This window comes from Phocoena phocoena, chromosome 16 (genome assembly GCF_963924675.1).
Source record: "Phocoena phocoena chromosome 16, mPhoPho1.1, whole genome shotgun sequence".
NCBI lineage: Eukaryota > Metazoa > Chordata > Mammalia > Artiodactyla > Phocoenidae > Phocoena > Phocoena phocoena.
This window is the reverse complement of record NC_089234.1, coordinates 55,777,652-55,793,549: the sequence shown is the minus strand read 5'-3', so window position 1 is coordinate 55,793,549 and position 15,898 is coordinate 55,777,652. Positions and strand designations below refer to the sequence as shown.

Here is a 15,898-nt window from a genome sequence, read left to right as displayed (position 1 = left end):
GCAAAGCCTAAAATACTTACTATCTGGCCCATTACAGAAAAACTTAACCCTGAACTAGACTATCTCTAATATTAATTTTGGCCTATAAAGTACAACCAAACAATACAAAAGCCCACTGTGTGCTTCTTGCCCTTTTTATTTATATATCCAGGCATAACTCGCTTTACTGCACTTCGCAGATACTGTGTTTTTTGTTTTCGTTTGTTTGTTTATTTTTATAAATTGAAGGTTTGTGGCAACCTCGCCTCAAGCAAGCCTGTAGGCGCCATTTTTCCAACAGCATTTGCTCACTTCATGCCTTTGTGTCACATTTTGGTAATTCTCGCAGTATTTCAAACTTTGTCATCATTTCTTATGATGACCTGTGATCGATGATCTTTTGATGTCAGTAAATGACTCGCTCAAGGCTCAGATGATGATTAGCATTTTTTAGTAATAAAGTATTTTTTAATTAAGGTACGTACAGTGTTCTTTTTAAAACATAATGCTACTGCACAGTTAACAGACTCCAGTATAGTATAAACATAATTTTTATACGCACCAGGAAACCAAGAAATTCGTATGACTTGCTCTATTGCGATACTCGCTTTATTGCAATGGTCTGGAACTCAGCCTGCAGTATCTCCGAGGTCTGCCTGTACTGCCTTACTCTCAGAAAGATTTCATTCAGCTCACAAAGCTCTATGGAGCATATAACCACACACGTGTAAAGTTCAAATAGGAGGCAAAAGGGAAATGAGAGAATACACTTGAGGACGAAGCCGGGAGGCTATGAATACACAGAAGCCAAACCCTGAGATGCTGTGTAGTTTCAATGGGCCACAAACTTGGCTCCCAGCAGCCACTACAGAAAGAGGGCCATGATCCTTTTCCCAATTTAGATTGTTCACTGGAGGTTCACCAGGACGACCACAGCAATCCTGGCACAAAGAACTTACCCACGTCTGTGCAGAAGCAGATAACGTGAGATGTAGTGAACAAAGTCCCCAGCAACACCCAAACAGCTGGGAGGCATCTGAATGGCATTTACTGCAACACTGTGGACCAACTCCAAATCCCAAAGTGGAAGTGACCATCCTTTGGTATATCAAATGATCAAACTGATCAAAATCTGGTATCCCCAATTTTGAATTCAGCACACACCAACTTTAGAATCAGAAAATAATAAATATTTTTACTTTTACAAAAAGATAAGGGAAGCAGTAATCCTTGACAGTTTGGGGGTACACTTTGACACAGAATCCCTCAGCCATCGCTCCAAGAGAAGGCCCTGTGCAGTACTGCTGTTTCTGTAAAGCTAAGCCTGAGTGCCGAGGAGAGAGACAAGACAAAGACAGGCTATTCTGCGAACTGGTCAAGGAATGTTTCTCACTTTGATGATGAAGCTCCAGGTGTTAACTATTAAAAGCACCTGCAAATGGTGACTCGCATTTGTCACTGTTTACACTGAGCTCTACAACTTTTTATCTAGTTTATCAACATAAATAATTCACACCCTGGATCTCAGGTGCTCACCGCCCTGTGCCCAGCGCCTGGAATAGCGCCCGGTGCAGGTGAGAAATAAGTGCTTCCTGAATGAATGATGTGCTCATCTGAGAGATCCTGGACAACCAGTGAATCTACTGGTACGCGGAGGTTGTCTTGGCGAATCCTTCCCCAGCTGGGCCTTACCCACCATGCCCTGGTTCTGAAACTCTCACCTGTCACAATGAGACAGGTGAGAAAGGGGCCCAGATGTGGAGGGCCCAAGCTCCTGAGCTGTGCGTCAAGGAAAACACATTAAACACGGAAAAGGGAGACTGCACAGCTGGTGTCTACTCTTCGCCTGAGTCCCACTGTTGCAAGGATAAACACTGGGGCAGTTCAGGACAAACACAGCTTTGAGTTCTGAACAGGCAGAGCTACCTTCCCTTGAGCATGGAGCCTGCAATATGAAATGTGTTCCTTGCTCAGAGCAGGACCTGCCTTCTCTAAAGGAGAGGTCTGTTCTGAAGGTACCGCCTGAACTCTGGGCTGCCTGCTCGCTGGGCAGGGGGACTGCTCCATCCTGAGTGCACCAGAGCAGCCCAGGCAGCATCTCCTCCAAGGAGACCTTCGGAGAGCAGCTAGCCTCACGGGCAGTCCCAGGCAAGGAGGCCTGGGTGCACCACGCTTGTCCACACAAATGTTAAAAGGATCAGGTCAAGCAGCCTCAGGACCTAATTGGCTCAGAGACAGTAATGTCAAAATGTCATAGCCATAGCAAGAGCTGACAGTGGCTTCAAAAAGAAGGTATTATCTTCAAACAGGAAGTAACGACACGGGAAGAGCACTGGACGGGGAGTCCGGAGGCCTGCAGGTACGAGCCTGGTTCTGTCACTTCACTGCCCTTCCTAGGCCTCGGTTTTTCTCAACTGTAAAATGGACATGAATTCACTGATAAGACTGGCTTTCTGGCTTCCTCGTCATGAACCCCTAACAACACAACAGCAAAGTGGGAGATATGCAACAAATACAACACGGTCCTTGCCCTACAACCTGATTATAATGTATAGGGCTTAGCGCAGTGCCTGGCTCCCAAGATGCCCTTAATAATGTCATCAGCAGTAGTATCCAGGTGGCTGCTGGGTGCACATGGCCTGTGGCTTCTACTTCCAAATATCACACACATCACCTACGTGCCTCCAATGCGTGGTGCTAGTTCAGGCCTTGCCTCACTGGGTCCACTGCAGCAATCCTCTCCTGTTGTGTCCTGACCCAGGAGCTCACTGTCCCAACCGTCCTAGCATCCCTGAGCTCCTGCCTCGGCAATTTAGTCTCTAACTTGCCCGTCTGTGCTTCTCCCGGCACCATCACCGATCATGATGCCCCTCCCTCAAAATCTCCTTTTCCTGCAAAATTCAGTCCAAAGTCTTTAGCTCGGCATTTAAAGACCTGACTAGCTGTCTCCAGCCCACTTTCCCAGTCTCACTGCCCCTCAGGTGCCTCTGTGTTGGCAGCCCAGGCCTCATTCCCACAGCACACCATGCACTTTGCCTGCTGCTCCCCCACCGTGGAATCATTTCCTCTCCTTTGACTTCCAGGATCCTAACCCACATTGCCAAGCTCAACTCAAATGCCTTCTGTTTTATTAGGTGTTCTTCTCAGCTTCTGGCCCACTAAGTAGTCCCTTGCTTTCAAGCTCGGCTATGTTTTTATTTTTGGTATCGTCTCTATCATCAAATGTGCTCACTTCATCTTGAAATGGAAGTTTCAGCTCAAAGGCTTTCCCCCCATGAAGCCCCGTGAAGGCTTTCTTGACCCCCTTCTCCCCCACACTCAGCCTCCCCACCACACACTCACACGCAATGTGCGTACTCATAGCATTTCTCCTCCAGACATTCCTTCAATAGCTTCCATCCACAGTGCAACGGAATCAGGATCATGCCTTGTTTTTCACGGGGGTGAAAAAGCACCTGGCCCAGAGTTGGTGTTCAGTATCTCCTAGATGTATCTCTTAGATGACGCTGATGAAGATAATCAGAATGGTCCTCAGCGGCCACAGGGAAGCACCAAGGAAGCACATGTGTACAACCAAACTGTCTGCTGTTTCCCATCCATCACCGCCGTACATAGAGAACGCACTGCCTCTCTTTCATCCCACGTGAATGCCCAGACCCAGAATTCAACCTCCTTAAGTTTTCCACACAGAATCCACTCACACACAAGTGTGAAAAAGCAACAGGGACTTTACAGAAGGCTCTGGAGGGGAGATGAGGGTGGTGGTCACACAGCACAGCCCACAACTAGCCACGTTCAATTCCTCATGAGACACTCAGGGCTGCCCAGTCTCTCGTGGGTCCCACTGACCCAGACTGTCCCCCGCCGTCTTCCTCCACACAGCAACTGGCCTCACCACTTTCTCTCTCCTCCTTTCCAAAATCCCAGCTTTAAGTTGCTCCACTTTCTATTTTGCCACCAATTAACATCAGCTAGGGCTTCACACCCAGATTCTTCAGAAGGCTCAGCTCCCACTGGTCCCTCAGTTAACAGAGCCCTGTTCTCCTTGAAGGCTCTTTGGCCACCACCTTTGTGACTCAAGCATGACATTCAGTGACTTACTCCTTCCCTCAAGCGGTTTGTGAGATATTTATCCCAAACATAATGTGGAGTTCCCCCCAAGGAGGCTTCTGATCAGTGAAATTTCACTCTCCCAACATCTATGATCACCTTCCACTGAGTTTTTGCCACGAAACATCAAGAGCGATGGCATCTATCTTCCAGCTTCCCTGCCTGATCTCTGATCCCCCCAACCATCTGGAAACCCCCATTCATTCTACCTCTGAGCCACATGACTCATGACCGCACCCCAGCATCAGGTCCAGGAAGGGCAGCCCATACAAAACAGCTTCCCGAATCACGACAAGTTATTTGGAATGCAACACCCTTTTCTCAGGGAAACTCTTGACTCTGATCAGACCCAAGAAAGCTGGAGGGCAGGGCTACCCAGGGAAGGAGCCCCCCTACGGCAGGAGCCTGGCCTGACCAGGGTGACCGACTCGTGCCTGTTCGCCCCCAACTTTCCCAGTCTTTGCACCAAAAGAACCATGTCCCAGGCCCCCCAGGTAAACAGGGATGGTTGGTCACTACAGGCTTGTACCACCCACAATCCTTGCCAAGAAGCAGGAGCTCAGGAGGCCCGTCAGTGAAGTCAAGCTCCACACAAGCAGGTCAGAGAGAATGTGGGAAATACACAGAGGAGAGGCAGGATGAGCCTGGACTGCAGGTGGGGCTAGGAGACAGCCTCCTCAGAAGTAAGGTCACGCGAGCAACGCTCCAAGCACGGGGCCAGTAGTCTCAGGTGGGCTGCCCACGAGTTTCACCACCAGCATGACTGAGGATTTCTACCAGGAGCAGGACCCTGATCACACAGGGCAGGAGACTAGAAAACTCTGGAGGCCAGAGGACAACAGTAACATTCTCAGAAGGCCACCAAACACACACACACACACACAGAGAGAGAGAGAGAGAGAGAGAGAGAGAGAGAGAGAGAGAGAGAGAGAGAGAGAGAGAGAACTCCCTGGATTCCGGCATTTATGGAGCCTCTGCAGAATTCTGAGCACACGTTTCTTTGACCCCTTCTCCTCTCCAAGACTGTCAAGCGTGCACGTGTGTGTCTGTGTGTGCACTGTGTGTCTGCACGTGCACACCTCTTCTGCTAGCAGAGGAAATGCTCTACATCCTCTCCAACAGACCTCTCTGTCCCAAACAGTGGCCCACTCTGCAAATGCCCCACACATCGCTGGCTCAGCTGTGCACAAAGACCCCCCCCCCATGACCATATGACCACAAGTAAGCACTCGCCCTTCACCCCCACCTCCCAATAGCCAATGGCCTGGAGAAGACGTGGCGAAACATCACATCCCCATAAACAGAGAGATCACGGACCAGATAGCAGACTTCCTCATGTGAGGAGGGAGCTGGGGACTCACCAGGACTCTGCCGGTCAGCGTCTGGGCAGATATCATCACCCCCGCCCAGTCTTTCACGGAGGTCATCCAGCCGACCTCGGCTGCCACCGCCTCCTCTTTTTCATCCACTGGCTTGAGAGTGCCATCTGCCTGGCTTGAGCCATTGTTAATCTTCTGGGCCTCCTGGCAACAGAGAGAACAAGGGTTGAGACATAGCCACCAAGTGGATTTAAAAAACACAACCTACCCAAAAGAATCAAAGCTAGACGGGCCCCCGCTGAGGTGGGCACTGGCTTGAAGGTACAGGGGTTGGGAAGAAGGAACGGATTACGGCTTTGATTGTTTTTTCTAATCTTTTTAAAAAGGATCTTTCCTTTGTTTCCTCTTAAAATATCTTTGTGAAAGAAAGAAGAATAAAATTATTCTCTTCTGATTTTAAAGAAAAAAAAGTCATAAAACTCAGGAGGGAAACCATCCTGTCTAGGGTCACAGAGTGGCTAGACAGGAAGTGAGGTCAGCATTCTGTAATCTCTACCTGCCCAGCCTTCATACCCTTCTCACAGACATACCCTACTTTCCTAAAAAAAAAAAACCCCACCTCCTCCTCATCTCAGTCTGTGTGGTTCAAAAGGGACTGAAGGTCCACCCTGTCTCCAGGAATGGAGACTGGTCAGTCAGATCAGTCCACCCCTCTGGCAACAGCAATTGGGCCAAGGATGGTTATGCGATCCCATGCCAACCCAGTATGACTCAAGCCTGGGACATTTGCTGGAAAGAATAAGAAAGGTAATCCTTCCCTGAGAATGAAGCCACCACAGAGGAAACTAGAAATGGCAGAATACTGATGTCATCATTTGAACACCTGGATCCAGCTGTGCCTGAAATCCACACCAGACCTTTTTCGTTACAGGAGAAAATAAATTCCCCTTTGTAGCTAAAAATGTGCTTGAGGATCGAGGCTGACTTCATCAGATAACTGAGCCCCACATGGGGTCCTAACCTGTACACTTCTGCGTGCACTGTGCCCTCTGCCTAGAATACTCTTCTCCCACGGAGGGTCATGGCTTACCCCCTCACCTCTCTCAAATCTTTGCTCAAGTATCACCTTTTCAATACTTCTTCTCTGGCTACCCTTTTAAAATTCCAACTGTCTTCTGACAGCACTGCCTCTCTGCTTTTTCTCCAAAGCACTTAAAATTTCTAACACACTCCATAATTCTCTTACTTATTTCATTTACAGTCTGCCTCCCCCAACTGCTGAATCCTGAGTGCCTAAAAGAGAGCCTAGTATATGGTTGGCTCAATAAATATGAAAGAAGGAATAAAAAGGGTTATGAATGTCAGCCCCTCACTCACTATAGAGCCTGGGCTTAGGGGTTGCCAAATAAAATACAGGAAACACAGCAAAATTTGAATCTCAACTAAGCAACAAATAATTTTTAAGTATAAGTATGTCCCAAATATTGCATGGGACATACTTATATTAAAAACCCATTCAGGGCTTCCCTGGTGGCGCAGTGGTTGAGAGTCCGCCTGCCGATGCAGGGGACGCAGGTTCGTGCCCCGGTCCGGGAGGATCCCACATGCCGCGGAGCGGCTGGGCCCGTGATCCATGGCCGCTGGGCCTGCGCGTCCGGAGCCTGTGCTCCGCAATGGGAGAGGCCACGACAGTGAGAGGCCCGCGTACCACAAAAAAAAAAAAAAAAAAAAAAAAAAAAAAAAACCCATTCACTGTCTAAAATTTAAATGTAACTGGGCTCCCTACTCAAATAACCACTGAGATTATTTTTGCAGACGCAGATGTTTAAAAAGATGCCAGCAAAATTATGTTCATCATTTAAAATGCTAGAATTAACAAAACAAACTGACCCTGGGGATCACTGTGAATTGGAGTGAGGAGGAAAATCCAAAGGCAGAGGTGAAAATCTAGATCTGCAGTGAGTGGGGGTGGGCCAGAATGAGGAAAGGAGAGCTGGGAGGCACTGCGTGAGTCATCCTCCTGGGGACTTGTAGGCAGGCAGGAAGCTGCTCCTGATGCCTGGTTCTCCCCCGCCAGCCACCCCGACTCAGGGACACTGGGCAAACGGAACATCGGTAACACCAGGCACTCATGTTTAATTTCCAAGTGTATTGGGCCCCCCCAGCGCAGGAAGAGTCCAAAAGGAGGCCTGGGGCAGGGGCACAGGGTGGGCATATTTGGGGGCCGCCTGCTGACATCTGTGGAGCCAGCTGCCCAAGCCACCTAAGGCCAGTCCCAATGACCTGTTAGGGCCCCGAGCCTCAGCCACGTGGAGACTGCAAGGGTGGGTGTCCTGGAAGAGACAGAGACGCTGATGCGTGGCACCCTTTAGTAACTAAAGGCGTAGATGCAGGTCTCCTGCCCCTTCCTGGTAAGATGGGGACCATATTGCCTGCCCCACAGGTGTTGGCAGGATTAGATAGTGTCCAACGGCACACAGTACACGTTTCATGAATCAGTCTCACCACCTCCCTCTTTCTCCTGGAAGCAGAGACACTCGAGCGGTGGTTCTCAAACTTCAGCAGCGTCAGAACCGGCTGGAGGACTTGTGAAAACACAGAGGGCTGGGCCCCACTTGCAAACCCCCGTTTCTATCAAGTTCCCAGGTAACGCTGCCGCTGCTGCTGCTCTGGGAAGCCCAGTTCGAGCACCACTGCCTGTTATCGTTCTGACCTGGCTTGATCATCACTGCCCCGATGTGAAATGGAACGTGAATCGTAACCCTCAGCTCGATCCTGGCCTCTCCCTTCGCCCAGACAGGGAAGAGATCAGGGCAAAGAGAAGACCCTCAAATCAGAGGCTCTTATGGCTCCTTTTGAGCAATGCCTCCCAGAGACATTTCTGAGCCGGTCCAGGGCCACAGCCTGGGGGCCTGAAGGACCAGCTAGCTCTCTGCTCCTCAATCCTGGGGGTGCAGGCTCCCCAGCCACCTGGCTGACCCTGGAGGAGGGAATGGCATGCAAAGGGCCGGGAGTCAGGGAGTCCTCTCCAGTCACAGTGGTTTCCATGTGTCAGTAATTCAGAGCACAAGAGGTATGTGGCAGATAAGCTCTCTTGCCAGCCCTCTTACCTACTGTTTTACAAGTCATTCATTATTTTAATTACTTTACAACAGGCAAGGAAAAACACGGACTAAAGGGAGATAATGCTCTCGTTATTATTTGCTTACACAAGATGTTGTGAGCATAATTAATTACTTGTGGAGGCAGGACTCGAGGTGGGGAGCTGGGGGAGCAGGGAGGCGAGCACATCGCAGAGCCTGATGCCAGGCCACCACGTCAGCGCTCCTCGGCCTGGAGGGAAAGCCCCTCTGCACCACTGACCTCACTCTGGCCAAGCATCCCTCATCGGGAGCAGGTGTAACTCCTGCTCCAGAGAAAGGGGGCGGAGGCCCAGAGAGGTTAAGTGGTCTTGCTGGGGACACACGGGGTGGGTTTGGGGGGAGGAGTGGTAAGGAACAGAGCCCATTACAATAGCAATTGACCACGATTTACCAAGCCAGAACTGGGGGCCAGCAGGTAAAAATTAAGTGCCTTCTCTGCATTATCTTGCTTAGACCTTGTAATAAATACGACAGGCAGGTGGAATTATCCCCATTTTACAGACAGGCCAACTGAGAGCAGGTATTTCTCAGGGGAAGGCACACAGAGCCTGAGAACTCGGGCTGGAAGCAGCAAGCCCATCTGGCCTTAGGTCTGCTCTGCCACTTACAAGCTGGCCACCTGCGACCTGTTAGCTCACAAGCTCAGCCTCCTGCATGTAAAATGGGGACAGGCATGCAGACCCCAGGAAGGTGGTGGTGAAGCTGGTGTGAGATCAGCAATGCACTGGTGCTCAGAACAGGGCTTGGGGCGTGGTAGTTACAGCTGCTGTGGGACGGGTTGGCTCCAAGGACATTCAGTCAAAACCGCGCCGTCAACTGGGGGCTCTGTGAGGGACACCGTAATAAATAATTACAGAACAGAGGATAAATGAGCGTCGATTCTAACAGCTATGAGGCTTCAACTAGGTAACAGGCCACCAGGAGGTAAGATGCCCAACTTCTGGACAGGTTCCAGCAGGAGCTGTGTGGCACTCCCCCAGGACAGTGGGGGCAGGGATTCCTGCGGAGAGTCATCCCTGGACCAAGTGACCTCTTAGATCCCTCTGACTCTAAGCTCCGTTAGACCAACTTCCCATCGTGATGAGGCGACCGAGGACCAGAGGGAGGCTGCCCCCCGGGTCCCAGTACACTGCTTTCTCTCCTGTGCCCCGCCAAGTGGGCGTCCATCCATCCCCACAGCTTCCACTTCCCACTGTAGAGAACGACCCCGCCACCCTGCCGGGAGGACTCCTGAGTTAGGCCAGACAGGCTCCCCCTGGTGTCAGGAGTGAACTGGCCCTGATTCCTGCTCATCCTCCGGGAAGAGAGAGAGACAGAGAGAAAAAGAGAGCGTGTGTGTGTAAGAGAGAACCCCACCAGTTACAGGCTCCAGCTACCCTAGCCTCAGACAGACCATCAGAGATTTTCTGAAACGGAGAAAAGGAGGCTTTGAGGGAAGAGAGGAATAAGGAGGAGGGAGGAGTAGGGAACAGATGAGACTGGGCGGAGCCTGGGGATGTCCTGGAAAGCGGAGGTCCAGTCGCAGCCACCCTCCTGAGGCTCCGTCTTGCCCTGTCTCCCACCAGAGTCTTGTGCAAAAGAAGCCACAGCTGCCTCCTGAGGACACACTTGACAGTCTCTAATCTCAGTGCTGGACTGGAGGATGGGGAGGGCTGTAGGGCGCGGGTGCAAGCACAGGAGGCTGCGTGGACACGGGAGCAGGCTGGCCGGCAGCCCCCTGCCATCGCAGGCCCACACGGGCAGCCTCTCACGGGCCAGGCTTGGGCACGCGGCCTCACCCCTTCTTGCCTTCTCGCCGTCCCCCTCAGTGACTTCTGACATGGCCACGGAGGGCCTCGCCCCTACTATGTCCCCTGCGGCCAAAGGCCTGACTGGACCACAGTCACCTGCCAGGCGATCACTGTCCACAGCACGTACCTGTTGGATGTTTGGGCATTTCCCTCGAAGCACCAGGTCAAAGACCAAAGCCTGAGAAGGAACTTCAGCCATGCCTTCAGATGCCAACCCCGAATACGGAGGGCCTGGAGGGAAGTCACAATGCCCAGTGCCACCCTGCCTACCTGGGAACCACCAAGCCGAGACACAAACCCCCAGTTGGCTCTACTTCTCTTCCCTCTTGTAGCCTCCCCAAGAGGATGAGTCCACCAAATCTAGCCCAAGGGGACCCATCACTCCCAAGCAGATCCCTGCCTCGCCAGCCTGCAATCTGGATCCCAAGTGTTCCCAGGGCCAGCGGAAGCCTCCACCTGGCCTGATATGGGGGGTTGGGTGTGGGAGCCCCACAGGGCAACACGTCTCATCTTCAAACGTCCCAGCTTTCCGCAGCAGTGGGAGCTGCCCTGGCCCAGCGTGGGAGAGCAGGCCTGTGCTAACCCCAGGACCCCACCGCTTCTGGTCCTCAGATCCAGGCTGTCTCTCTGTCTCTCACCCTTCCTTCACTGGACCCAGTATACTGGGAGCCTCAAGTCTGTGGTGTGGTAGGAAGAGCTCTGAGGATCAAAAGATACCCAAGTCCAGCTTCTCTGGATGGCCTTGGTCAAGTCATTTCATTTCTCAAAGCCTCTTCTGTAAATAGGGATACATCCCGCCATATAATCTGGGGTAAGGAGGAACACAGCACTTTCTGAAAGTACCAACTTCTTTATGAAGGTTGGGCAAAGATGGCATCATGGCTCAACTCTCAGATCCCCACCTGCCTGCACCTTGCTGGGCAGGGCCTGGTTATCTCCCTGGGCACGAACAGAATGTTGGCATTGCCAAGTCCTTCCAGGTGGCCCGCTGTGCTGGCCACACCCTCCCTATGAGCCTCTGCCACTCCTGCCCAGCTGGGCTCACTCAGCCCCAGGTGCCAGGTGCCAAGGCCACCCTGGGCACCACACCTGTAGGGATGGAGGAGGATTCCAGAGTCACCTTGATCATTCCTGCTGAGGCCACCCACTCCCTGCAAAGCTCCAAGTCTGCCTCGGGTTTAGTTACATGTCAGTTAGAAAGGGAAGTTGTTTAAGCAGTGATTGCCTGGGAGGAGAACCACACTTCAAAATGTAAGTCAGATCGTGTCGCTGCCATGCCGACCCCCTCCTGGGGTTTCTCATCCCAGTCGAAGGACAAGCCGTAGACCTCACACAGTGCAACCCACTAATCTGCCCGCTCCTGCCGTCATCCTACAAGCCTCCCACTCACTCCCTTGCTCCCTCCAGCTGCACTGGCCTCCTTGTGCTGCCAGAATGTTCCAGGTCCTCTCCAAGCTGGGGCTGACTGCACTGGCTGCTCCCCCTGCCCCAGACAGCCACGGCTGCCCCCTCACCTCACACTCTGTTCAAAGCCTCACCGTATGGGTGAGCACTTCCCTGCCCACCCCCCTTGAACATGACACCCCCAGCCCTCCAGCCCTCCCCAATCCCATCACTCCTCATCTATGCTCCACGCTTCTCCAGAGCATTTATCCCACCATCTGGCAGCCTGAAGACTTTAATCATCACTGACTGTAAGCTCCACGAGGGCAAGCATTTTCGTCTCTTTTGTTCACCGCTGTATCCTCAACAATGAAACATTACGAGCTCAGACTAAGTAAGCACTTCATACATCTTGGTGAAAGGTAGGAAAGAAGGGGGAAAGGGGGAAGGAGGGAAGGAGAGAGGAGGGAGGGAGGGAGGGAGGGAGGGAGGGAGGGAGGGAGGGATGGTAGAAGTATAAAAAGAAGGGAGGGAGGGAAGGAGAGCTGTAGCAGATGGGGAGTCAACCGTTGGCAAGCATGATAACTAGAATAGGTAACATTACTAGTAAGTAATGATGGTAACGATAACCAGCCACCGTTTCCGAGCATCATCACAGTAACTCTACAAGGTGGGTCTGAATGCGTCACTTGCAGATGCGGGGTTAAGCAGCTGGCCCAGGAGGACACAGTCAGAATTTAAACCCCGCTGTCTGACACCAAAAAGAGACAAGCACCTGAGCTGACTTCCTCCCAGGGATAACGCGCGCAGAAGGATTCCGGGCTGTCACAAAGTGCCCGGGAGAGGCTTATTACCATCAGGAACTCTTAATTCTGCTGCGTGTACTGCAGAGACCCTTCTTCAAGGTCCCTGTGCCTTAAGAGGGTGGTTAAAACAAGGACAGAGGAACGCGGTTCTTTTTCTCTATCAAGAACCGGCTTGGAACCAAAAATCACCCTTCGTGGAGCAGAGCAGCAGATGGGAAATGAACGTGGTCTCTTGCTCAGCACTGAGGTTCTCTACACAGATGCTGCTGAAGGACGAGATGGCTTCCCGGCTTCCCTCATGCCATCTGCATCCTTAACAGGGAATCCTAGCCCAAGACTGCAGGGCCCGGGGCACCCGAGGGGTGGGGCACTCACGGCGACCAGAGCATCTCCCGTCCTTGGAAGCCCCAGGCCTGCACCTCTCTCTGCCCAGGGCCTTGGTGCTATGGGGATTTCCTGGGTGCTCAACTTCCAGAGGGCTGTGGGGAAAGGAAGGACCCGGAAACCTCCACCTGTCTTCCCCTTGTGTCTCACAGTCCCACTTGGTCCTCAAATCTCCCTGGTCGACATCAAAAAGCCATTTCTCCTGAGCCTGCATTGACGGATCCTGCTTCAGTCTGCCTGAGACCCCCAACCTCACCCCATCCCCAGCAGCAGCTCCCCGCCTCTCCCTGCCCCCTCTCACCCCGCAAAAACAACCCAGCAGCCTGGCGCGCAGCTGCCCTCAGCTGACCACAAAGCAGGAGTCCGTAAGTCCTCGTCTCCTGTTAGAGGGATAGTAGCAGGGCCAGGAGCTCTGGGCTGCAAGTTAGGAGGCCTGCGTTCTAGCCCCGGCTTTGCCAGGCACACGCTTTGTGGCCCTGGCCAGTCGCTTAACCTCTCTGAGTGAGCAGAGTCCCCATCTGGAAAATGAGGGGAAACAGGGGGTTAAACCCATCGTTTTCTGTCCCTTAGAGGCCAGCACTGTGTTCTGTCAGGTGCCTTAGGGGGTTAGCAAGGGACGGCAGAGGCGGCGAGGCCCCTGGCCCCCATGAAAATCAAAGCACCGCTACGTTGAGCCGTTTTCACCTATTAAGGTTCTGTACTAGACCGTACCTGAGTAAAGGGGTCTTCTGAGGAAGAAATGTTTGAAATCCACTGAGTAAAAACCCATAGGCCTCTTTTAGCTTTTAGAAGAGGCTCTATTTCATGGCAATGATGATGGCATCCTGTGCCCTAAGACCCAGAAATGCCTAAGCATCAACACCTATAAACCCACGGGGCTTCCAGGACCTCCGTGCAGGCCACCATCCTGTCCCTCAGCCTCAGGTCTTCACCAGGCCTAAAGGCTGGGAAACGGTCCTCCAGCCGCCCCGACTCCTTCCAAATCGGCCAAGAGGAAAACGTCCTCCCCTGCCCCCAACGGCTTCTTTCATATCCTGGAAGGGTGGCCCAGCCCTGGGATTCTCCCAGGTAATGATAATCCTGCATATGAGGGATTAGGCCGATTACCTCAAGCAGCTCAAGCAAATAAAGCAGCATGTGGGCACCACCAGCTGGGATTTTCACAGTGAGAGTTCTGCAAGGGGAGAGAAGGGAAGAGATAGGTACTCTGGCACTCAGGGACAGGGAAACGAGGCACCAGAAGCCTCGGGCCCCCAACAGGAACTGCCGTCAGTGGGTGGTGGAATCGGTTCTGCCCCTGGGAAGTTCCGATGATCCGACCTCTGTCTGTCAGGACGGAGCCTCCCCTGCACCCTGAGGCTTCCTCATCCAGCCGCCGGGACCCCACGTACACCTGGGGCACCGTGTTTGTGCCAGAGGAACCCATCCAGCAGCTACTGCATCTGCTAACTACAGGCTACACACCCAGGGAAGGGGCAGGGCGACTACAGATTCCGGCTGCAGGAGCTGAAAAAGAAGCTCAGGCAAAGCCAATTGCTCTGGGATGTCAGAAAACCATCATGTTGCCTGGTAAGACACCTCATCATCACGCGTGCTTTTAGCTATGGCTTTCCAGGGGCAGTGTCCAGATTCTCACTTCTAGGGGTCCCCTGTGCTGTGCGTGAAGACACAGGTCACCGCGGAAGGAAAAAGGTGACAGCAGAAGAAGGCCAGGTGCCCTCTAATGAGTCGATGACCACCTTGTGCCTCAGGCTTCCTTGCTTCAAACTCAAAAGGGCTGTGTAAACGCTCCCCAAGGTTCTGTCTAGCTCCGAAACCGCCTGACCTCGACACCTGGACTGTGAGTCCTGCACTTGCCCCACCCCAGCAGTGTAAGATGCTGGGAGAGGATGGGGGTCCTTTCTGGCCCTTCTCAGGGCCATTCTAAGCTGCTTCCCAGTGCCCTGGGGACCAAGGGGAGGCAGCTGGCTCTCAGGAAATCCTTGACTCCTTGTCTCTACAAGCCATGTTCTCTCCTTGGCAGTTTTACACCATCTTATTTAATCCTCAGAACAAGCCTGCAAGGTAGGAATGTTACGAGGCTCAGAGAGGTTGGGGAACTTCCAAGATCACTCATCTTGTAAGCGGCAGAGCTGAAATTTAAATCCAGTCTCTTCTAAGGCCGAAGGCCATGTCTTTTTTTCTGTTCCTTGCTGCCTCAGGATAGGCGAAACGCACAAAGAAGAGATAGAATCTCCTTATAAGATGCTGTTTATTACTGGCACTGAAACAATCATCTTCTACCCTTTGGCTTCTAAATGACAAAATTTTGTAGCACAGACATCAGGTTATAATCAACCCTGTATGGAGAGGGAGTTGGAGAAATGGCCTAGGGGAAGGGGTGCCAATTTGGGAATAAACTGACCCATCAGACACCGTATCCCGTGGTGAGACGTGTTCTCAAATGGCCACATCTGCTGCTTGAAATTAGTAAGTCAACCCCTCAGTTCAAACTTCAGGACTGATGCATCCATCTCAGCCAGTACACCACGTCTGCAAAATAAACATCTCCTTCTCAATCAATTAGGACCATATAAATGACAGTCCAGAATTCACTATCTGGACCTCAGAGGCTCGGAACTGGATCAGCCGAGACCTCAGCTCTGATCCCTCAGCCAGAGTGACCGGGCCGGTTCCAAGCAGGCCTGCTCACCTGCAAAGACATGGCGGTTGAGCTGCCATTCTGCAGGGCAGCCTGCCCTGGGAGAATGGCTCAAGAACCACAGACGCAAGAAAACCATTACAGGGGCCCCAGTCAGAAGACGAAAATCACATTTGTTTTCCAGGTGAGGAAGCACTTGTAACCACGGCAGGCGAGTCTGAGGCAGGACCATAGATTCAGAAAGAGTGATAATGGATGTAACCTTCTGAATGCCTCGTGTTCTCTTGGTTAATCCTGTTAACAAGGTTGCAAGTTAGGCACTATTATGCCCATTTTAAAGATG

The 15,898-nt window shown here is 52.1% G+C and overlaps 1 protein-coding gene across 25 annotated transcripts in view; it reads right to left on the bottom strand.

The window, feature by feature from the left end:
• KCNMA1 (potassium calcium-activated channel subfamily M alpha 1) overlaps positions 1-15,898 on the bottom strand; it is a 752,929-nt gene that overhangs the window by 526,352 nt on the left and 210,679 nt on the right. For 23 of the 25 annotated variants that reach the window (XM_065894779.1, XM_065894755.1, XM_065894756.1 and 20 more), the window contains exon 2: positions 5,451-5,612. The exons of the other annotated variants lie outside the window; for them this stretch is intronic. In XM_065894779.1, the coding sequence (XP_065750851.1) occupies positions 5,451-5,612 (162 nt within the window). The remainder of the gene's footprint in view (positions 1-5,450; positions 5,613-15,898) is intronic. 25 annotated transcript variants of the gene reach the window in all.